This window comes from Hypomesus nipponensis, chromosome 13 (genome assembly GCF_054491055.1).
Source record: "Hypomesus nipponensis isolate SF chromosome 13, ASM5449105v1, whole genome shotgun sequence".
Lineage (NCBI taxonomy): Eukaryota > Metazoa > Chordata > Actinopteri > Osmeriformes > Osmeridae > Hypomesus > Hypomesus nipponensis.
This window is the reverse complement of record NC_140373.1, coordinates 5,744,658-5,766,587: the sequence shown is the minus strand read 5'-3', so window position 1 is coordinate 5,766,587 and position 21,930 is coordinate 5,744,658. Positions and strand designations below refer to the sequence as shown.

The following is a 21,930-nucleotide window of genomic DNA, read 5'->3' as shown; positions in this document are numbered from 1 at the left end:
AGTTTCAAGTATGATAATAGAACTCATTTTAGATGAACAGCACATTTGGACCTAGGAGACTCCTAATGAAAGGTGAATCTTAGAGGGGGGGGGGGGGGATAAATGAGACGGTATCTGCGGATGGACAGAGACAGAGTCGGGGAGGTGGCACAGTACCTTTCAATTCCTCCAGATCCTCCCAGCAGCCTGACTGGAGCTTTCTGCTCAATCCAAGGTCACTGTTCTGCTACCGCCAGAATGGTGCGTGTTGTTTGGCCCCAGATTAGCGACATTAGCGTTTAATCACTTCTAATGACTTTCTCACCTTTTTCTCCTTCCTCCCTCAAAGACGCCTTCTAAAGAGTGGTACAGTGTATGGGGTATCTCAGTGCCTGTCAGTGTGGTGGGTAGTAGCCGGCAGTGGAACTATTTGAACAGGTATCTGTTGTTGGATCGAGTTCATCCATATCTACCCGTCATTCGAGTGATGATGATTGATCCCCACTGAATCCCCCTTTCCAGTCACTGTCAACACTCAATGTCTCGCTGTCTTTGTCAGATGTACAATTTTACATATGAGCATTATCTTGAAGCTCTCATTTAACAATGTGGTTTCACTGGTTGTAAAGCCACTCTTCAGACTAAGCCGGCTGACATGTGGAGAGTGCATGAGAACATGGAGGACACGAAGGATGTACACACAGAAACACCCCCTCACCCACAGCACAACAATCAGAAGCCGAGAGTGTATTGTGGCCTTGGTCATCTCAGCTCCGGGTGATTGGCTGATCGGCTTGTCCAGGGAGATGATCCAGCTTTATAGAGTAATCCCACTGCACGCCACAGGAGTCAAGGCAAGGACTGTCTTCATCTCAGCCTCCAAGGAGCCTCAAGTTCACCCGTCTGTGTGCATGTGCCGTGGGACCTACAGCAACCTGCTGCAGTAGCAGGTCACAATGCTTCTAAGATTGTGGTCTATTGATATTCGTATTAGACTTTGCGTAGTAAGGTACGGAACAAAAGCATTGGTATGGTCTCACAAACATGAGACCCTGATCCATTTAACTTTATTGAATGCTTTTATTTGTTTACAGAGTACTGCTTATGACACATACATACAGTAAAGCTCATTTCATAGGACATCAAATGTTACATTTCTAATCTCTCAATGACAACTCAATAGAATTAGCAGATATACAATACATCCTTTAGATTCCATGCAATCGTGAAACCTGGGATGAGACCCATCATGCTCTTTGTCCTATCCCACAGTTTGTCATGACCCTGATTGGCAGGGCCATCATCCAAGATGTCTGCCCAGTAACTCCAGGAACAGAGTTTCAGTGAAGTCTGTCAAATCCACTCTGATTGGATTAGAGCTCTTGAATGATTTTCCATTGATTAGAAGAGAAGACGGGTTTCTTAAGATAGTCAACCTTTCTAGTTCCTGATTAGTTAGATGTCATGGTTCTAATTGTGTCTCAAGACAGATGGACAGACATACACACAGAGAGGGGTCTAATTAGCTAAAGGACATTGTTGGTTAAAGGGAATTGTACAGAAATATTGTAGACTTTTAAGACACTACTCATTCATAAATAATGAACCCTATGCGCAATGTGTCTATCATGACCCTTTGGGCATGAGCAAAGTATTGTCTTGTACACTTGTAATAGAACTTGGCCCATTCTGCATCTACAGGATGTTAGTTTGTGTTCTTCCATACATCACACACACAAGGCCCATTCCACAGAAGAGAGGAGGAGAGGACTTAAGTAGTCTCTGCTTGATGTTTGGTAAGCAGGGTATTTCAAATGTATAGCTGTGTGAACCTTTGAATCTGGCTGGAATTCAAACTCAAATCTCATCAGATATGCTTATTCAGGTTCTAAAGATACCAAAGATTGACTGGGTGATTTGACACCTCCTAGCAAGCGTGAGAGAAAAAAGGTTTTACATGTAGTTTACACGTCAATCAAGGACATTTCATCATTTTAAATGTTTTAGTATTATTTAGTTACTAGGTGATAAAACTATATTCCTTTGGAACTTGTAAGATGTATGTCATCACCTTTGAACAATTATTTAATTCAAATCCTTGCTACGGATCAAGTAGGTATAAATGTGATATTATGTATATTCAAAGTAGCAATAATATTCTCAGTTCATAGATCAAAAGTGCAGTTTACAGTATTGTTTCCAAAGTTTACAATACACACATGCATTACCTGATGCTTGAACGCAAATTCAAGTCAATCAATACTGAGATTGTACACACTAGAAGATTGTGAGGCTTAACTCTGCTCTTAAAACACAAAGTAGAAAATATCTGACAATCAAAAAATATAACTTCTTTGCATATTAACATTAACATACCCTTACAAGGCTCATGAGCGCTTATATTTTCGAGCATCGAGACTATCATCATCAGCCCAGGTTGGTGGGGCTGCTTGTCTCAAATTTGGGTAGTCTTGGATACGAGGAACCTGAGGATTGTACAGTTTCTATCTCTACAGATTTCCACTCTGTAATATATTTGTTTTTGATGTTTTAATATTACTGAGACATTCTGTAGTATTCAGACATATCAGACATGATTGCTGCTCTCACTCAGGAGAGGATGATTTACCGGCGGTTTCCTCGGTGGCGTGGGAGGCCCGATGGGCGTGGACCTTAGGAGAGGACGCATGTTTTGGACTTTGCTCCCTCTCCTCCTTCGGCTGTACACAAACACACAGGAAGGGAAAAGAGGTGAGAAAATGTTCATGTTTCAATCCCCTCTGAGATAGTCACCTCATTGAAACATGATTACTGATAGTACTGTCACAGTATAACTATTAAACTGCAATGTTCTCATAACTTACTTCCCAACTACACCATTGTCTAACTACTGAGATGTGAGTCTAAAGGCAACCTCTATGAACTAATGCTTATCATATTTGCTACCAATACCCTTCTACATCCTGGAATACACATGTCTAGCCCATGTCCTAGTTACGTTTTTTGTCTGCGTCTTCCAGTTTCTTTTTCTCCTCCTCAATCTTGGCAATCTTGGCTGCGTGGATATCGGCCAGCTCCTTCCAGTGGACCCTGTTGTTGTTCAGGCCGTCAAACATGGGAGTGATCTCTTTATGGAACCTGGAAAATTCCTGTCACAGAAAGAAACAGGGGCCCCGGTTTACAGCATGTAGGTGCTAGTCCTGAACCATCCTTCACCCTGGAGCAGACACAAACACACACACAGCTCCTGGGACTAACATTCCTGCTGTTGAGGAATCATGTGCACTCTTGCATTTACTGTATTCTAAGAATCCATGTCTGTCACTCAAAATGATTGATTGTTCTTTGAGGTATCCGTTGTCCCTTTTGATCAGGAAAGATGCTAAAATACATTGTTCTATACAAACCTTGTACACAAATGAGCAGACAAAGTCAATGAAACCGCACTGCATCTTGGGTAATTCAGCTGAGCAGTTCCTGTCCATCATGGGCTGAGAAGAGAAGAAACAGATCCTCGGAGTCAATATGGTTTTCACATTAAAGACCTGTGCTTTGGGATCTAAATGACCAAATTCTTACACTGCAAACACGTGTAGTGTATTACGTTAGAACACATCTCTCATAATGCAAAGAAAATGTTAATAAAACCTTTATTAACCACATGTCCGTATAAACATCCATCCTCAATGCTGCACACAATATACAATATAATCTGCTTCCTATGAGGCGAACAGATCAAGGGACTCACAATGGGCTGCTGATCCAGAACGCTTCTCTCCAGGTCTCCCTGCTCCCAGAACTCTGCAGCTACCATCAGAGCAACCTGGAGACAAGCAGACAGGGCATAGCTTTGGTGTGCAGAACTGTCCATCAAAAGAATGGCTTAATATTGAAGGACTGTAGTCAATGTAAGCCCACCCACCTTACTCTGGACTTCCCAGGGCTTGGTGATCGCAGACAAGTCACAGCCTGTCATCATCATGGCCCTGCAGGAGAGTTAGAGAAAGAGAAAGGGAAAGTTCATATTTGTTCATATTAAGGTGCAACAGTAACTATAATGATTGTTTTCAGTTTTATTTTAAATGATAGGCAGGGTCATCATCACGAACAGGACATAGAACGTACATGACAATTTCCTTTCTGATGGCATTGTTGGAAATGTGGGAAATCGCATCCGCTTCAACCATTGGCTCAGTGGCATCAACAATCTTCTGGAACATTGTTCTCTTTCTGAAGAAGTGACACATACATGAAGTTCAGTTATGTATATGAGATGAACATGTATATGAGACACACAGAATACTCCGACAACAATGGAGTGTAATGAATGTGGTCTCTGGATTTTGATGTATAGTGAACTGTCCATAAGAACAGACTTTTCTTAGGAGGTAGTAGCCCAGGAGGAACCATAAAAAACCAAGAGACCAGACATGAGCAGAGATGTAGGATGTTGAACCCACTTAAAGTACAAGGCCAGATCTGTGGCAATGATGCAGACGTCAAATAAGTGCTGGACGGTCTCAAACTGGCGCTTTTGGAGGTTGCAGAAGATGTTCAGGCTCTGGTGGGGGGAGGGATGGAGGGGAGGGAAAGGAGGCGGAGGGAGGAAGAGGGAGAGGGGACAGAGAGATGTTGTCTGAACATCAACAACCACTGAGAATCCAGGTTGAGTTGTGTCTTCTGTTCTATCCGTACCTCCTCAGCCATAAGAGTCTTACTGTACTCCAGATGATGCCTCTCCATGATGGAGGAGCCATGGAGACGAGCCAGGGGAGAACCACTCCTGGAGGTCAGACGGACAGGAGAGGGTCAGGGGTCAGGGGGTCAACATCAGCATCAGCATCAGCGTGTGTACAATGCTGTGAGAATGCTATGATAAACGTGGAGAACTTGCTTAGTCTGGTAGAGATTGTTGGTCCCTCTGTGGTCAATATCGTGGCAGAATGCAGCGGCCACCATGGCAAAGGCATCCAGGTCGGAGTAGTACCTCCTCAGTTTCCCTGTCTGAAGGACGACAACAAGAGAGATGGGTTCAAGGTGAGCTTTCTACATTAGTAGTTGACCTTAACTGAAGCTTGACGCTAATGGGTAAGCTGTGCCCTGCTAACTGTCCAGGGACTAGAGAAGGATAGACCACAACTAAAGTAGATAGGCCAGAGACAGGGAGACCCTGGCAGCCAGACTAGACTTACTTGTAGCAGACAGAACATAGTCTGGCCCACATTGAAACCATGTCTCCAGTTGTGGTAGGTGATGTCACGGTAACCCTTTCTGACAGTGTACATCCATCGTGTCAGAGTCTGATTGGACCAGACAGAAGGGAGAAGGAAAGGGATAAACAATCTGATGTGAACCAACCAAACATGGTCATCGCACCAAAAGGATGTGGCTCAACCAATAAAGTGTGAGACTTACTAGGAGAGAATGCATAAACATAATGCAGATGGTACTTGCTTAAAGAACAGCAGGTCTACTGACCTCTGCAGGCACTTTGAACTTCTCCACAACGTTGAGTTCAAAGAAGCAACGGATTCCACATTTAATGAGGTTGTGCTCTGTCACAGGGAAGTCACTGAAGTGAAACTCTAACAGGTCCACATCTTTGGCCAGAGGACAGTTGGCTCTCTACAAGCAAAACAGAAAAGAATCAAAAGGTAATTGGTCAGAATGGATGGATGGATGCACAGACAGACAAGCAAACAAGCCATCAGTGTATAAACTATGGGACTATGGGAGTCAGAGACTAGACTATGAGAGTCAGATGGCTGAGCGGTGAGGGAGTCGGGCTAGTAATCAGAAGGTTGCCAGATTGATTCCCTGCTGTGCCAAATGACGCTGTGTCCTTGGGCAAGGCACTTCACCCTACTTGCCTTGGGGGAATGTCCCTGTACTCACTGTAAGTCGCTCTGGATAAGAGTGTCTGCTAAATGACAAAATGTAAATAGACAAACCTACCAATAGTTTGTACATCTCCTTTTGGTCACAGTCTTCAGGGTCCTGATCAAACTTCTCCTTAGTGTTCTGTTGTAGAGAAAAAGGTTTAGGACACGGTTGATGCCAAGCAAAGACATATGATCAATTCAACACCTCTCTCCTAGTTCTTGGTATGAAATCACAGTTGGAAAAGGGTTTTTAATGTTTTGAGTTAGGAAGTAGATTAAAGTATTTGTTCTCACCAGGATGGTTTGCATCTCAGTATTGGTGCACCTAGTCTGGCACAATAACATCTCCTGGGCAATATCCTTTCTGTTTTCCATCTTGTTCAACCTATCATATGTGTCACAGTTCAGCACCGACCAGCCCAGGAACTGGGTGAGGGCCTGGAACAAAGGACATCCATACAGTACATTTGTTAAATATCTGAACGTCCATATACAGGCCTCAAAAGAAAATAATAATATTAAAAACAGAAAAAGAGAGACAAGTTTACCTCAGTGATCTGTTCGTCGTGCTCGTCAAAAGGTTTGCCATCCTTTCTGTTGAAGAAGGTGGCAATGCCAACTATTTCTTCCTTTTTGTTGACAATGGGAAGCGACAAGACGTTCTTTATGACGAATCCTCTATCGTCAACAGCCTCTTTCTTGAAGATAAACATCAAGATGGAATTAGAGACATGTCAAAGTCTTATCTGGAGTTCAATAAAACCTGTGGTCAAGCTTACCTGGAATGTAAAGTAGTCATCAGCAGCAACGTTCATCATGTTGCAGATCTGCATGAAAGGGGAAAACAGATGTGAGTCGACATAAACTCATCGGATACAAGTGCTTTTATCCTGTGGCAATGACATATGTGTTGCACTATCTACTTACAAAGCCATTCTCAGACACATAGGTCGGCAGCCCACTGACAAGAGCCCAGTGGTCAACTGGAGGTCCCCTGTAAAGAAAGAGAGAGAAATAGGTCAACAAGACACCCCTGCTGACCAGTGTCCCACAAGGCATGAAACTCACGGTATGACTTTGATTTCCTCCTTCTCTCCCTCCAGGAGATAGTCGATGATCTTGTAGAAGATCACTTCCTGTTTGGGGAGAACGAAAGTATAAACATTCATCATCGTCACCTTTTGGTTTTTCATTCTCTTCCTTCTCATCATGGTAATACTACCTATGTGAATGTGAGGAAAGCAATACTAGGCTAGTATCAGATCTTACCCTTCCGTCTGGGGTCTTTGGCCCCTTGTATGGCTCCACATCTCCCAGTTTTACAGGCCATTCATCGTAGAACTCCTACATGATATTGAACAAACAGCTATTAGGAACTGGCCATTGATAATTATAATAATGTTAGCAATTTGCAAGTGCATCTCTGGGAATGGACCTTTTCTTTGGTCATGTCCAGCAGGCCAACGGAGTAGCGTTCACAATTGAGGTAGATTCTCACAGTGTAGAGGGCTTTGTGGAACTGTCTCTCAATGTCTGTCAACTCCTCAAATACCTTGCTGGCTGACCACAGAAGCACCTGGTGACAACCACAGGACAACAATGGAGAAGAGTGTGCACCCCTTCACATTGGTATGGTAAGGTAATGGTTTGTTCATGTCTGACTGAATTTCACCAAACACTCCATACTCTCTCTCTCTCTCTCTCTCTCTCTCTCTCTCTCTCAGGCCCACACACAGAGTCAATGCTTGATGGTGATTTGTTTACCTGACTCCTTCTAGACTCCACGTTGAACATGTACATGGTGTGATGCTGCAGGGCTATGACTGTTGCAAAGGTCATGTACTTGTTGAAGAGCTAAGAACAAAATCAGATTAAGAGGTGTCGTCATTTGGCGATACAACAACTGGGAGGATTCTTCTTCCCATGTTCTCTTTATTTTCTCTGGAGAATCAGAACTCATGAGGTATTCCCACTGTCCTGATGGAGGGCATCAGAGGAAGGGGACACAGTGGAAACAAAGGTTACCACGGGTCAAAGCATGGAGCCCCTTCTCTGTCTGTCCCCAAAACAATGTTAGTGGTAGTGCTGTCCTTTAAGTCCTTCTGTCAGGTCATAGCACTAATACCCTGTCTCACACTATCATGACAACCTTTCTTTCCAGGCCCAGATTAGCAGTTTTCACTGTCCTTCCTCTGCCCCTGCAACCACTGAGGGGGTGATTAAGCAGGCCAGGGCAGAGCAGCTAAACCTGGCTTGACTTGGCTCAGTTTAATGTTGTGAAAAAGGTGTAAATTGTAAACTAAAGTAGGAAATTCTCCTTCTTCTGAAATATTTCACTGTAGAGGAGGTGGAGGATGGAGAATATTTATATAAAGAGGTGGGGGGGGGGGGGGGAATGCATCTGAACGTTAGACATGAACATCTCAGACAGGGAATTGTGTCAGAGTGTTTGCATAACCTTACGTCTTCATCTTGCTTGCTGAACTCATTGGCTCCAATCTTGTTGAGTACCATTATAACACCAAGGCATTCCTTATCAGCCAGGATGGGATATGTGAGCATGTTCTTGGTCTTGTAGCCTGTCTGCTTGTCCACAAAGTCACTGAAACGTTTGTTCTGGGTAGAAGCATATGGAGAAAAATATCTTACTTTCAATCACAGACAAGACAATTTAATAACAAAGGGCTCTGGGCCTTTGATTATAGAACATTACATGTATTCATTTGAAATTCCTCTGTTCTAGTATTTATACGTCTACTTAAAATAAAAACTAGATCCTGCAACATAAATGAAACCTGATGGGCCTTGTAGTCTACTGAAATCATGATGTACGATTTCCATTTCCATTTAAAAACTCACTCTGAAGTAAAAGTCACAGCAAACTGGTTTGTTAACAAAAAAATGTGTTCTTGTATAAAAACGGAATTATGTATTATCCCAAAACATTAACAGATACGCTGACTTCTAAATATTTTAGGTCCATATAATAACTGATCCTTTTAAATTGGTCAATTCATGGACACTTAAAATATCAATAATTATACAAAGGGTAAAGTAATTACAAATATATATTAATGAAGATCTGACAATTATTTATTAACTCTAATCAATATAAATAAGTCAAAGTAAGACGTTTTTCAAGGGTCAGATCGACCCGCCAGTCATTTCAAAGCACTCTTTTAAGCACACACTGGCACTTACCTGTGTCACGTCGGCAACAACAGCTGGCTTTTTGGAGTGTGCCGTAAACCCTACTATACCAATGTCGGTGGGGAACACTATCTCAGTCGTAGGGCTGACCAAATTGGATTCATATTTGGACGTAGGGGTCACGTCAAAAAGCAGTGTCGTAAGCTCAGGTATTCCATTTCTTGATCTGCATATAAAATAGCTGCACCTATCGCCATTTACCAGCATACAAACTCTCTGCAGGACCTTGTGCATGGCCTTTTCCATAACGGCGACAGTCTGCATCTCAGTGATCAGGTCAAAGATGATAGCGGCCTCCTGAATTTGGGAGACATCTTTGAACGAAGCCGGATCTTTGATCTCAAGCTTCTCTGCGAATGCGGCCGCAAGGGCTTCGGGGCGCACCTTCTTGTCAAAGTACTCTTTTGCAAATTGGGGATTATTCTCCAAGTACTTCTCCACGCTATCCTTGTCTGCCATTTTAAACTGTTTTACCTTTCCCTCTCTTTGACTCCTATTGAAGCATCACCCGAAGGAAGCTAGAAGGAAAGCAGCCTTCGACAGGTGTCGCTGGGTTTCTAATGGCCTCCGTTCGCGGCGCAGACGTTCATCCTCCGCTGAGGTCCCTGAGCAAATCACGAAAACCTCCTTCACTCTCAGACAAGCTGGCAGAATGTAGTGGCTTAGAAGATGAAAGGATCAAAGTGGCCGCTAATTAATGTGACGTCACGACATTAAACCCCCTAAGCTTCCTTAACCTGCAAATCCCGAGACTGATCATTTTATATTGGACAATCCCATCTGAGGGAGGTAAGGCAGGTTGGTATCTATAGGCTTCCTGTTTCTCACACAGTAAGTCTATATGGTGGAGAAGGTGTGTGCTACAGATGGTAAAAAAAACTGTCAGCTCCCAATCTTGAATTTACTCTTAAAAGGACTGGAGATATTGTGTAGTCAAGACAGTGGACACACTGTCACATATTTAAATAATAGACTAAATAAAACCATTTAATATCTACTTCTGAAGTGTATCTGTTACAGAAAGCAGTCTGAAGATATACAAGTGCCACACCCTTGGTGTAAAAGGAAGGAATGAAACCATTCCAGTCCCACTCTAGTTCTTGCTTGATGGATTAAAGAGGTATTTCCCTGTCACAATGTTTGGGTATGTTACTGTCACTGACTGTCAGCGTCTATTATTCAATCCAAACTGGGCTTCTAACTATGGAGCTTTGCCTAGGGATCCATGAGACAGTTAGTTCTGTGAAATGAGAGACTAAACTAAGGTAGGCTATTATTACCGTAACTAGTCACAGCATGTGTCTGTCTGACTGGTAAAACCAGGAGTGCCCCCGTATTTTAACCACATAGATTACCACAGACTTAACAGACATCACAAAGGGTTTGTGTGTATGTGTGTGCATATGTGCCTGTGTGTGTGTGTGTGTGCGGCACAGGTGCTGAATCCAAGTCAGACTGTAAGGCAATAAAAAGACCTGCATCATTAGGACTTGGCAGCATAAATCCCAGATTAAGTAAAAGTGATTACTGGGATGTCCTCCGAGAGAGAGAGAGAGAGAGAGAGAGAGAGAGAGAGAGGGAGAAAGTGTGTGTGTGTGAGAGAGAGAGAGACAGAGAGAGAGAGAGACAGAGGGGTACAGAGAAAGAGAGAGAAATACACAGAGGATGTGAAACATAGCTTGGCAATTTGGGTAACCACATGGAGACAGTGGAGAGGTTTATCTGATAAGAAGAGCCAGGAAAGCCACGACATGGCCCTTTGTTAGATAACAAGAGGACAGCTTTGGCCTCTGTGCTGTAGTGGGGTGACTAATACTATGAGAGTCTTGGGGTAGTCCTTGGATATGATATGAACATGAAGTGTCTAGTCTTGTCTTGTCATAGAGTATGTCCAATTAAACTAGAGAATCTCAAGTATCAAAAGTAAAATGTCAAAAGTATTAGGCCACAGACCCTATTTGCGCTGACGAAAGAAAATGTATGGTGGAGGCTCAATGCATTGAGAATGCATTGAGAAATATGAAAATAAAAACTATTGAGGACTAAAGGCCAACCAAAAGTTAGAAAAGAAAAGGTGCAGTTGTAAAGTACTAGAACTGAGCTCTGCCTTAAGGGAGGAAGGAAACAAGGGTGAAAGGATGTATTTCTTTGGTATTAGACTTGGGCCCAGGCCTGCCTTGGCATGGGCTCAGGCTGGTTAAAGCGCTTTTAGTCGTCACTTAGAGAAGCCGGTCAGATGAGTGGGTGACAGGCCTTGGCCTCCATCTTCCTCCTGGGGATGCCAGCCAAGGTGACAGGAACCCTCTCCAAGCTGGCCGTCTGGGGCTGTTGTCACAATGCCATGTCAAATGAAAAAGTTGTCTCCCTTGGTTAATGCATTGCAGTAAGGTAGCTTGGTTGTGTCTGAAATACATCGTTTATTATTTTATCAAAATAAATTGAATGTAGATCAAAGAAATGATTTAATATGAATGAATTTTTTTCTACATAAGGGCCTTTAAAGGTCTGATGTGGCATGCATGGATGGACCCCACTAGTTATGCCGTTTTGGGGCACTTCTTCCAGAACACTCCACAAACTCATACAGTACATGTTTGTGACATGTTATGTAACATATAGTTTATACAACCTAGGAAAGGCATAACCACATTTCTCATGGACATGTTCATGTTTTTGCTGTCAGCATGACAGCCATTTCAGGAGTCTATGAATGCTTTTTCGATTAGCCATGATTATATAACCGGCAGATGTTTGGCCTCTAGTCAGGAGGTGGTGTTGACTTTACCGAGAAAGTGTGCCCCAGGGCTGGGTTATATACACGATCCCAGGAAGCAAAAAGGCTCCTTTGTAAAAAAGAAAAAAGAAAAAGAGGACTTTTTGATGCACGGATTTATAAAAAAATTTGAGGGAAAGCTGGGTTTAACATGCTAACAGATACAATGGAAGATGAAGATGGTCCAAGGCAAACAATAACCATAGGCCGATAAACAGAAGAAAGTGGACATGGCTGATCTATGTCTCCACTGCTGGGAATATACAGTGTGTTACTGGGAATCAGTGGCCTCACAGCCCTGCAGAAACTTCAGCAGCAATGCTGGGCTTGAACCTTGCTCTTGTTTATACACTCTCCAAGTGTTTCAGGCAGAGTTGAAGAAATCTCTTATCGTTGGAAGGATAGAACTACCAGTGTTAAATCATTCATCAACTTTGTTTGATCACTGCACAGGTTTTTTTTGTTGTTTCACATTATGCTTGTGGGTTCAAATCACACCCAATGGACAAAATATTACTGATTTAATACATTTGAAGATTTGGAAGGATTAAGAATTTGGGTTGAATTACAATGTTGTCTGTTTGGTGATGGTAGCAGACGGGCAATTCTGTCAATTCTCACCGATAGCCCAGTAGCTGAAACTCAAGCAAGAGATTCTGGGCTTTGCAGAAGGTAAGGAAGTAAATTACATTAGCTAGAAAACACAAGTCACAACGCCTGGGAGAAAGTAGAAACAGCAAGCTGAAACATGCTCCGTACTCCCGAACTCTTCCCCTCTTAGAACTTATATATGTGGGGACTTACATAACCATTCATTCACTCACTCACTCACACTCATTTAGTCACACATACTCACTCACTCACTCACTCACTCACTCACTCACTCACTCACTCACTCACTCACATACTGCCAATCCAAACTGCTGTGATTTATTGATCCCTTTTGATGCACTGTGAGGTTCTCGGGGGGTGAATGCACTCAACATGTCATATTCCAGATGTTTCTGTCTGCATACCTCATAGCTCTTTCATAAGGTCTCCGTAACATAGACTTTAAACAACTTCGACTTTAGGAGAAAAACACTTTTCTGAGCCAGATGCCAGAAATGTGCAGAGTGCAACTAAAGAACTGGGACATGCCAGCTGTGTTACGCAAATATCGGGGGGAGGTAAAGAAGGTGGTGAGCAAGAGCGAACAGGAGAGGAGAGGCTGTTTTTTAGGGGCCGTCCCAGGTCTCCAGTTGTTGTTGTTATGCAAGTCAGTCTGTGGTATATAAAGCCTGACTTGGGGGTGAAGCATCACAGGACCTCTGAGAAGCATCTCATCCACCTTTTTCTTTTGAAGGTATTGAAACAACTTTCGTGCTGCACAAACAGGAATATTGTGACGTCCACATATAGCTGTACTCTGTCAGGATTCTGAGAAACATTTATTTTCCCTCGTCGTTCACCTTTTTGAAAGCCTATGCAATCTTTCCGAAAATGTTTTTTGTTAGCTGATGGAAGGGTATGAGCATGATGGGTGTGTTGCTGTTCTCTGCCAGAAAGTATATCCTAATGTCTGGCTCTGTCTCCACAGATCTGCTGAAGATTGAGGCAGGATGCTGAGGATAGCTGTGGTTCTCTCTATCCTGGCGGTGTGCTTGGCACAGGACTGTCAGGTTGCCAACATCAAAGTCAAGGAGAACCTTGATAGAACCAGGGTGAGTGGCCATTGGCAAACATTTAACTCTCTAATTACAAAAAAAACCCAAAAGCACTTCTTGAAAAACATACATTCAATGTTTAGGAATTTGATTCTGAAATATAATTTAAATTGTATCAGTTCATCATGTGTAAAATCGTATGAATTGAATGACAAAAATACAAAATAGTATTGTTAGCTAGCCACTGATGTGAACTTTGCTCCGTCGTTGTAGTACGCAGGGACCTGGTATGCTGTGGCCAAGAAAGACCCTGTTGGTCTGTTCCTTCTGGACAACGTGGTCGCCCAGTACAAATTGGAGGATGGAGGGAAGATGACAGCGTCCGCCCATGGCAGGGTCATTATTCTGAAGTAAGGCCGCTTTTACACTCTACTACATGCCCACGCTCAGCTCTTAGGGTCCAAACTAAGGATTTAAGCTTGAAATGAGAGGTATAAAAGCTACCTGCAATTCCAAGTAATTTGCATTGATACAGTCTCTTTCAGAGACACGCTGATAACTTGTGACTTTTTCCAGATAAGACTGATAGTTAAGTCCCAACAAAGTAAAATCACTGATGCATTCAATATCATTGACCCTCCTGTCTCTACTCCACTCCTCCCCTCTGTGCTTTCCTTTTGTCTGCCTCATAGCAACTGGGAGATGTGCGCAAACATGTTCGCCACCTTCGAGGACACTCCTGATCCCGCCAAGTTCAAGATGAGATACTGGGGCGCTGCCTCTTACCTGCAGACTGGATGTAAGTAAGCGGGGCTGGAAACACCAACACTCACCATGAGACACACCTCAATGTACGACAGCTCACTAAAGATTGACGGATTTCTGATTTCCATGTTGACACGTCATCATAATATATGGGGTTGGGTTGTGAGTTCTAGTAGAAGGCTATGGTACAGAACCAGTCTAGACTGGGAGGATCCAGTCCTCTAACATCATCATAATTGAACATTAACTGAATGCCTGATGTAATCTTGGGCAGTAGTTATGTTTGCTAGCTAGTTAAGTATTTGATTTATAGTAATGTAATGACTGACTGGTAAAAAGGTGGAGACATCCTGAGGGGTTGAGACACATATTTGTTTACCAGTTAATCACTCTAGTCATTTTTGCCTCCCCCTATTCTCCCCACCACCACCACCACGCAAACACAAAACACACTATTCTTTCTCAAATACACACAGACGATGACCACTGGGTGATCGACACCGACTACGACAACTACGCAATCCATTACTCCTGCAGAGAGATTGACACTGACGGCACCTGTCTGGACGGCTACTCCTTCATCTTCTCACGCCACCCCACTGGCCTGAGGCCTGAGGACCAGCGCATTGTCACCCAGAGGAAACAGGAACTCTGCCTCCTGGGAAAATACAGACGCGTCCCACACACTGGTAAGATGGCAATGAGTTAAACACTGACCACCACTGCCATAGTTAATATCAAGGGTTGGTTATCAACAAGGCATTCTGACACCCAATAATATCCAGTTAAATAAGACATCTATTGAGCAGTAATTTAAAAAGTGTTAAGGAAACTGCTTCATAATCATAGCATAGTCAATATCAAATGTCAGGGTCACACTTCTTGTTGTCTCAGATATATGCATGTTCTCTTCTTCTCTCCAGGTTTCTGTGAGAGCAGTTAATCTGGCAAACAGAACGTGATGCATCATGGGCGTAGTGCTCATCTACACAACATGATTATTACACTGTAAATAAGTACAGAACAATGTTTTTCAACCCACCAAACGTTACTGATCTGGACCCTTCCATGAGAAGCAAAGGACTCCATGTAGCAATGATCAGATTAGAGATGCTTGATGGAAGTCACAGACATAACCAGACCAAAACAATATAACTGAATGTAAAGCCTTGTACTGTGATTCATGACTATTTGAACCACTTTTTGAAATAAAATATTCATACAGTACAGGTTGACAAAACGTTGTTATAATTTATTTCTGAAATCCTGACTTGAGGACAGAATGGCAAAAAGTGTAATCATTTAGACAAAGATTTCAGTAAAACTAAGCACGACTAAGGAGGGAAAGTAATTTATTAGAAAAGTTCAATTGCATACCCATCACGCTATGGACAGATAAAACAAAAGGTGCTGCCAGTGAGAAGGGGTTACATGTTTATGACAATGTATAGTCTAAGCATACAATGAGGCTAAATACTAATGGGAAACAAAACACATTTTAATTGGGAAACCTTTTTTTCCAGAAGGTGAAAATCGGTGCATTAGATGGTTCTCTGACTTGATAGTAAATGAAGACACAAACAGGTTTTCATGATCTTCCCATGAGATGCAGTTAATCAGCATCATGTCATTGAACCAACAGCTCAGCCGTAACCACATCAGAAAGCTGAGATGGCTACCGTCCCACCAAAGTGCCTGTTGACACATTCCTTGAATAAAGGCACCTTCACTTCCTGCTCCCTATCCAGAGGAGCTTCAATAAGCCTGGGCCTTAAATAGTTTAGTACAAGGATTTACTTCTGCAATCTCATTCCAGCTTGAGACCTGCCCATTTGTAAAGTCAGGGTTGAGTCGGAAGTGAACCTTGTTCCAATACTACCAATACCAAAAAACGCTGCAATACTGGCATGGAGGGACGTAAAGTCATAAATTAAAGGTAAACAACAGAGAACAATGGAGAATGAGGACTTCTTTGGTATTCAAAGAGCTAGATTAAGCCTTTAAGTAACACCTTATTCACAAATAGCATCTCAACCCAAAACAGTACACAAAACAGCAAGGTACTTAGAAATCCATAAATAATTATATAATTTCCCTGTCAAAACATCACACAAGCTTTGTAAATACTTAAACATATAATCCAAATAAATTCAGAATAGCTTCATTTTCAATTAAAATGGTCATCGATTTATTTCAAAACAAATTACAAGTTACCAACTTGGGAATCTTGCAGCACTGATATTTTACTTTTAAAATACTATCTGTTTGTAGCCTACTCCTTATTTAGGAGAAACAGTAACATGAGCATATGAAAAACAGCATGAAAATAAGCACAAACCAAAACAATATATTCCTCTTATATTTGTATAATAAAAACAAATAGCATACAAATAAAATGAAGACCAAAACCGACAGAGCTGTGACAGAGCAGTGACAGACATATTCCCTTGTGAATTTCCCAAGTACACACCAAGCCCAGAAACATCCCACAGGCCTGACTGGAGCTTGTTTCCAATCCAGCTTGCCCATAAAAGGGCACAAACGGACAGTTTGCGGACATGGAGTCCAACATGTGCCAAAGCAGGAGTGTGGACTGGCCCCTCAAATATCACTTGAAATCCTTTCAAATACATGAGCTCCTTTAATTGATTGATTGACAGATCTGACCTGATAAGGAAAACACCACACACAACCCAATAGGGCACTCAATATCAGCTTGAGCCAGCATCAGGGTTGGGTTTCTTACAACCAGGCATAAAGTAAATCTTAAGATTCTGCATATGGGCCTAAACGTATGTAAAGGGATTTCTAGTGTATTTGAGTGAAGCCTGTGGTTGATAGGATGGGGCCCGTTTCCTAAATCTAACTGTTAACATTTAATCCTCATATTGCATCAACCAATCCCTGATCAGATATGCGTCAACTGGTGACAGCGGTCATGTTTCTGTGGAGATTACCTCAAGGAGGGAAGGAGTTATGGCTGGTTTGAGGACAGTGCACACAGGGCCTGGATCTGCCTCAGTTGAAGCAGTAGTCAATGTGGGCCAGCAGCTCCCGATGCTGACTGGTGGCGTATGGGGCGCGGCACTTCGGGCATTCAAGGAAACTCTCGTCCAATTGGCTGGAGGGCTTGCTGGGCGAGGAGGGTGCGCGGTCATCAATGGACAGCCTCTCAAACTCCAGCTTGTTGTACGAGCTTGGCTCAGAGAAACGGCTCTGCTGTTTCTGAAAGACAGCCAATCAGAGGAATCAATCAACTGACAACCTGACATTCTCTTATCAAGATAAACACATTCTTTGGCTTTTTTCCCCCCTAACAGTTTAGATAAGTCAGCGCATGTTTTTACAAACGTGGCTAACAGACAACTTACAGAAGACTCCAGCCTGGTGATCTGGTCCTGGGCCTTTCGCAGCTCCTTCAGAACCTTTTGTAACTGGTGCTGCAGACTCTGGCGATCAAGCTTCTCGTTCTCAAAGTCTTTCGCAGAAAGCTGGACCTGGGGGAAGTGAAAAGACAGAATACAGGAGATTGTGTTTGTGTGTGTGTGTGTGAGAGAGAGCGAGATTTCACAATCTACCATAAGGAATGTTCTCTGTGGGCAACCACACATTATCTTGGAAGCATTACATCTCAGAGGGTGTTTTAATATCAACTGGAGCGTGTAACCACCTGCTGTTCCAGCACAGCCATTCTCCTCTTCTCCTCATTCTGGCTCAACAGAGACTTCTGGAGGAGATTCACCTGGAGAGGGAAAGGTGCCATTAGTTTAGAGGATGAGGAAAAACAAGAATGTCTGATTGTCAATACCTCTGTCTGTCTGTCTGTCTGTGTGTGTGTGTGTGTGTGTGTGTGTGAAGTTCCTTCCTTTGTGTGTGTGTGTACCTGTAGCAGCAGCTCAGCAGAGCGCTTCCTCTCCTCCTCCAGCCTGACGTCCATACTCTCCAGCTCCACTCGCATCCTGTCAGTCCTCTCTGTCGAGCACTTCCTCTCCTCGCTCACAGTGTGTCTGACAAGGATACATCAGACTTTTTGTTACCATGAAAACCTTGTACTAGAAGGTACACAAATTCCAGATACATTAGAAAAACCTATGGAAATAATGACACATATTTTGAAGATAAATACTCATATATTGAGCACTCAGACTGAAATGCACAATCCCATACTGAAGTGCGGTCCTACAGTGAAGGGGTTAGGGTCACCTGTTGCAGAGGCGTTCAGCTTGCAGCTGCTCTCTAGTCTCCTCCAGCTGGAGGCTCCTCTCCTCATACCTCCTCTGCAGCTCCCCCAGCTCAGCCTGGGCCCTGCTGGCCTGCTCCCGCTGGCCCTCCGCGTCCCTCTTGGCCCCCTGCAGCAGCTGGTTGCAGTGCTCCTGCATGCGGGCATGCGCCTGGGATTTCTCTGGGGATTGGGGAGCACAGAATGGAAGAAATGCCAGCCTAGTTTTAATTAGGAGCCACTGGCAAGCTCTCTCACATCTGCACACGCTCACAGTGCCTCAATGGAAAAACGAATGCTTGTGAGCGTTTTAGGGTTGGATGTGTAACAGCGCATTTTCTTCAGAATGTGTAAGAGTTCCATGCCCCGAGCTGCCACAATAAATCTTCTACAACAGGGAGTCCAGCTCTCCCCCCCCCTTTCCTCTGCTCTCTTCCCCTTTCTGTGGTACCATCAGTGCTGGCATCTGAGTGCTGGGTCTGCTGGAGCGCCTGCAGGGCTGTGTTGGCTGTGCTGAGCTGCTGTTCCAGCTCCAGGGTGCGGGCCAAGACAGCCTTTACGTAGGCCTCTCTCTGATGGTCGTAAACAAGCCACTGCTGGTTCTTCTCCAGGGCCTTTTACGCAACCACCACAGAGAGTGAGAAGCACAAAACAGGATTAAGCATGAGCTTGATTGTGAAATACAGAAGTATTCCCCCCTACAGCACACAAACACACATGTTAAGTTTGGAATAGATTCACATATGCCCTTACGTACAGATTCCATATTATGAACACGACTGTCAGACTTGCATTCAGTACATTCACCATATGTGAGTGGAGTAAGATAAGACTCTCAGTGATAGTGGTGCTGATACATGGTTAAACTCACATCTCTCAGTTGGTCGTGAACCACCACTAGGTCCCCAGATGGAACATGGCCATTCTGTCAGAGAAACACACTGGTGTTAATGTCACACCTTTACAAACCCGGTAGGGGAGGCCATGTGTCTGAGGAAGACAGCCCACATCACATAGTAGAGTCGGCCCTCCTCCAAAAGCTGTCCTTAAAGGTCAAACCGCAGCCATTCCTCAACAGAGACTATCCTCCATTGAAATAATCTTGAGGTAGCTGGACCTTGACCTGTCGTAACCTGACCTTTCCCTCGACAGCCTAAACATCCATGTCATAATCATATCAGCTCTGACCCGAGTCACCGTCTGATCCCTGGCGAGACCCAGCATAGCTGCTCACCATGATCCCCCATAAGGCTGGGTGATCTGCTCAGGGCGAGAAGGCCGGCCATCATAAGCTTGTCAAAGTTTCCCACGTGATTTAACCTCAGGAGGTCCCTACTTCCCAGTCCAGCCCACACTAGAGAAGACTAAGGGGCTCCATGTGTAGGGTAATGCCCTAGATAGGGCTACAGGATTTTCTCTATAGGGGCTTCATCAAATGCTACCTCATTGATTGTTTGATGAACCAGTGCTAAAGTTATCTGGGTACCAGAGCTATTGCAAGGAAACATCTATTAAAAGACCATCAAGAGTTTGACACTGATTGTTCTGTTGAAAAAGGATTGGATAGGTTTTAACATCAATATGCTATAGGATTACATATTGTTTTTTATTTTAAGTATTCCTGTTTGGACTGTCCAACTGGGTTAACTCGGTTATGTCAGACAGGGAAGGCATACAGAGATCCAACACTGCCATCTAGTGGTTAACAGTAAAACTACCTCTCGTGATTCAATTGACTCATTTTTTGAGCAAGTTTCCCCAGAACATACAAAAAGGCAGAAATGCCCACCAATTTCTCTCTCTTTCTTAATCACACACACACACCTGCAGAGCAACAGGGTCCTGTTTCTCCAGGGCCTGGCATCGGGCAGAAAGAGCCGCAAACTTGTTCTTCAGGTTCTCTGTCTCCTCTGACAGAGACTGATAGAGTTTGTCTTTTTGCTCGGCCTCTCTCCTACGCTGCTCCAACTGAGACTGCAGAGATGCCACCAACTGACAGCAGAGAAAGAGGTACCTTCAGTATGTGTTACTCTACAATAACTCAACACTATATTACAACACTATTTTCATAGAAAGACAGTTCATTAACAGTAATATTGGCAACAGCCAATTTTCAATAGGATTCCCAAATTAGTGAGAGGAACGACAGCAAGATAAAATTCTGATTTTTAAATGTTAAGACAGGGCACATACCACACCATTATGTATTAGGCTATGAACTGTTGCTTTGCTATGATACAAAACAATTGTATTGATCCCAACAAATAAAGTTAAAAACACAAATATGAACTAGTAAATAAGGCTGTCTTAGGGAACCTAGCCCTGTGTGTGTGTGTGTGTGTGTGTGTGTGTGCGTGTGTGTGTGTGTGTGAGAAAGAGAGAGAATGGGAGAGAGATTCACCTCTCCTCCCTTAGAAGACAGTTGCCGTCTGAGGGTCTCCATTTCTTGTTCCTTCACTAGTAGCTGTTGGCTGTTTCTCTCTCTCAGTGTCTCCAGCGACAGAATCCTCTGGAGAGGAAAAAAAAACATCACAGAGAAAATACATTTTGAGCGGAATAAGAAGGAAAGGTTCTCTAATATGATATACAACTGGACATACTGTGCACTGTGTTGCTGTCACTGATTTACCCAACTTTGTAAATGGGAGGTGGGACCATTCATAGCTAATTGAGAAAATTACAATCCATTTTGAATGGCATGCCATAACCAGTTGAACAATTGCATCTGCACAATGGCAACGTTTAGTTTTTAGCATTTTGTGTGAACACGAGAATGAAAGTGTGGCGACCAACTGCGTTGTAAGGTTTTGAGAATGAGGTTATACATTTGGTAATTGGGTCTAAGGGATGGAGAAAAACTGAAGTAGACGATTTTGCTTACCTCCAGAAGTTTGCTTTTGTCTGAATCTGGAGGTTTGGCAGCTCGTTTGGATACCTCGTCCACCTTCCTCCGCAGATGAGCATTTTCCTTGCGGAGTCTGTCCATCTCCACCTCAGCCTTGGCGCTGTTGGACTTGAAGCCCAACTTGTTGACTATGGTCTCCTTTGCGCCTTTCGCCGCCATGTCTGGAGTGTAAACTTAACATGCAAAGATTTCCTTGTTATGTTATGAAGCAACAATATATCTAAGTAAATCATGTCGGCCAGTTAGTTAGCTCTAGCTAGTGTACCTTTTCAGCTATACTAGGCTTGCCAAAAAAAACAACTAGTACCGCGTCTGGGTCATAAAGTTGACACTAACAAACCCAATTACTTTTCCAAAAGGAAAATAAAAAACTTACGGTGGAATATTTTTGTATCTTGTTAGCAAGACAAGCAAAATCTGGAGCTTTCGTTTTGACAGTATCTTAACACAACGGCTTTAAGTCGCTTCCTTGTTGATTACAAGTTTGAATACAGCGCGGTTTGCGTCATATCCGCCATGAGGATTGTTGCGCCATCAGATGCATGGCTTGA

General features: G+C 43.3%; 3 protein-coding genes and 2 long non-coding RNA genes across 9 annotated transcripts; 3 read left to right on the top strand and 2 right to left on the bottom strand.

The window, feature by feature from the left end:
• The first annotated feature begins 176 nt into the window (after nt 1-176).
• Nucleotides 177-1,677, top strand: LOC146259683 (uncharacterized). Its single transcript, XR_014729469.1, has 2 exons — nt 177-417; nt 609-1,677. It is a non-coding gene; the product is annotated as an uncharacterized LOC146259683 (long non-coding RNA).
• pde6c (phosphodiesterase 6C, cGMP-specific, cone, alpha prime) lies at nt 1,666-9,546 on the bottom strand. Of its 2 annotated transcripts, XM_084669544.1 has the most exons (23): nt 9,063-9,546; nt 8,325-8,477; nt 7,626-7,715; nt 7,297-7,437; nt 7,131-7,205; nt 6,930-6,997; nt 6,789-6,855; nt 6,641-6,688; nt 6,410-6,559; nt 6,156-6,299; nt 5,935-6,000; nt 5,458-5,604; nt 5,172-5,279; nt 4,874-4,983; nt 4,675-4,762; nt 4,440-4,540; nt 4,105-4,209; nt 3,902-3,965; nt 3,728-3,802; nt 3,387-3,470; nt 2,978-3,128; nt 2,609-2,699; nt 1,666-2,465 (listed from the first exon to the last, which is right to left on the bottom strand). In XM_084669544.1, the coding sequence occupies exons 1-22, from the start codon at nt 9,528-9,530 to the stop codon at nt 2,653-2,655; spliced, it is 2,550 nt and encodes an 849-aa protein (XP_084525670.1). In that variant the 5' UTR covers nt 9,531-9,546; the 3' UTR covers nt 1,666-2,465; nt 2,609-2,652. The 2 variants fall into 2 exon arrangements, with proteins under 2 accessions (XP_084525670.1, XP_084525669.1); XM_084669543.1 differs by having other exon boundaries at nt 1,666-2,699.
• LOC146259682 (uncharacterized) lies at nt 2,574-3,537 on the top strand. Of its 2 annotated transcripts, none has more exons than XR_014729468.1 (2): nt 2,574-2,730; nt 3,054-3,537. It is a non-coding gene; the product is annotated as an uncharacterized LOC146259682 (long non-coding RNA). The 2 variants fall into 2 exon arrangements; XR_014729467.1 differs by having other exon boundaries at nt 3,000-3,537.
• Nucleotides 9,547-13,042: 3,496 nt separating the features above from the next.
• Nucleotides 13,043-15,495, top strand: rbp4 (retinol binding protein 4, plasma). The gene is made up of 6 exons (XM_084669553.1): nt 13,043-13,189; nt 13,424-13,547; nt 13,764-13,900; nt 14,183-14,289; nt 14,732-14,944; nt 15,179-15,495. Exons 2-6 carry the CDS (start codon nt 13,446-13,448, stop codon nt 15,196-15,198), a joined length of 579 nt encoding a protein of 192 aa, XP_084525679.1. The 5' UTR covers nt 13,043-13,189; nt 13,424-13,445; the 3' UTR covers nt 15,199-15,495.
• A 95-nt stretch (nt 15,496-15,590) lies between these two features.
• Nucleotides 15,591-21,908, bottom strand: cep55l (centrosomal protein 55 like). 3 transcript variants are annotated; one of them, XR_014729465.1, is made up of 12 exons: nt 21,756-21,908; nt 21,356-21,552; nt 20,876-20,983; nt 20,299-20,466; nt 19,346-19,399; nt 18,926-19,088; nt 18,459-18,657; nt 18,139-18,262; nt 17,926-17,997; nt 17,627-17,752; nt 17,213-17,480; nt 15,591-16,922 (listed from the first exon to the last, which is right to left on the bottom strand). XR_014729465.1 is itself a non-coding variant. In XM_084669545.1 (11 exons), the coding sequence occupies exons 2-11, from the start codon at nt 21,536-21,538 to the stop codon at nt 17,274-17,276; spliced, it is 1,404 nt and encodes a 467-aa protein (XP_084525671.1). In that variant the 5' UTR covers nt 21,539-21,552; nt 21,756-21,908; the 3' UTR covers nt 15,591-17,273. The 3 variants fall into 3 exon arrangements, 2 of the variants coding, with proteins under 2 accessions (XP_084525671.1, XP_084525672.1); XM_084669545.1 differs by having other exon boundaries at nt 15,591-17,480; XM_084669546.1 differs by having other exon boundaries at nt 15,591-17,480; nt 21,645-21,881.
• Nucleotides 21,909-21,930: the final 22 nt, after the last annotated feature.

Excerpts from the sequence above, each read along its gene's own strand:
- pde6c (XM_084669543.1), bottom strand. The coding sequence starts at position 9,530 with ATGGCAGACAAGGATAGCGTGGAGAAGTACTTGGAGAATAATCCCCAA. Across the intron at positions 6,689-6,788 it reads ATGTGTCTGAGAATGGCTTT|ATCTGCAACATGATGAACGT; the intron begins GTAAGTAGATAG and ends CCTTTCATGCAG. Across the intron at positions 3,966-4,104 it reads ATCAGAAAGGAAATTGTCAT|GGCCATGATGATGACAGGCT; the intron begins GTACGTTCTATG and ends ACTCTCCTGCAG.
- rbp4 (XM_084669553.1), top strand. The coding sequence starts at position 13,446 with ATGCTGAGGATAGCTGTGGTTCTCTCTATCCTGGCGGTGTGCTTGGCA. Across the intron at positions 13,548-13,763 it reads AGAACCTTGATAGAACCAGG|TACGCAGGGACCTGGTATGC; the intron begins GTGAGTGGCCAT and ends CCGTCGTTGTAG. Across the intron at positions 14,945-15,178 it reads CAGACGCGTCCCACACACTG|GTTTCTGTGAGAGCAGTTAA; the intron begins GTAAGATGGCAA and ends TCTTCTCTCCAG.
- cep55l (XM_084669545.1), bottom strand. The coding sequence starts at position 21,538 with ATGGCGGCGAAAGGCGCAAAGGAGACCATAGTCAACAAGTTGGGCTTC. Across the intron at positions 17,753-17,925 it reads TGGCTGTGCTGGAACAGCAG|GTCCAGCTTTCTGCGAAAGA; the intron begins GTGGTTACACGC and ends CACTTCCCCCAG. Across the intron at positions 17,481-17,626 it reads TCACCAGGCTGGAGTCTTCT|AAACAGCAGAGCCGTTTCTC; the intron begins GTAAGTTGTCTG and ends GCTGTCTTTCAG.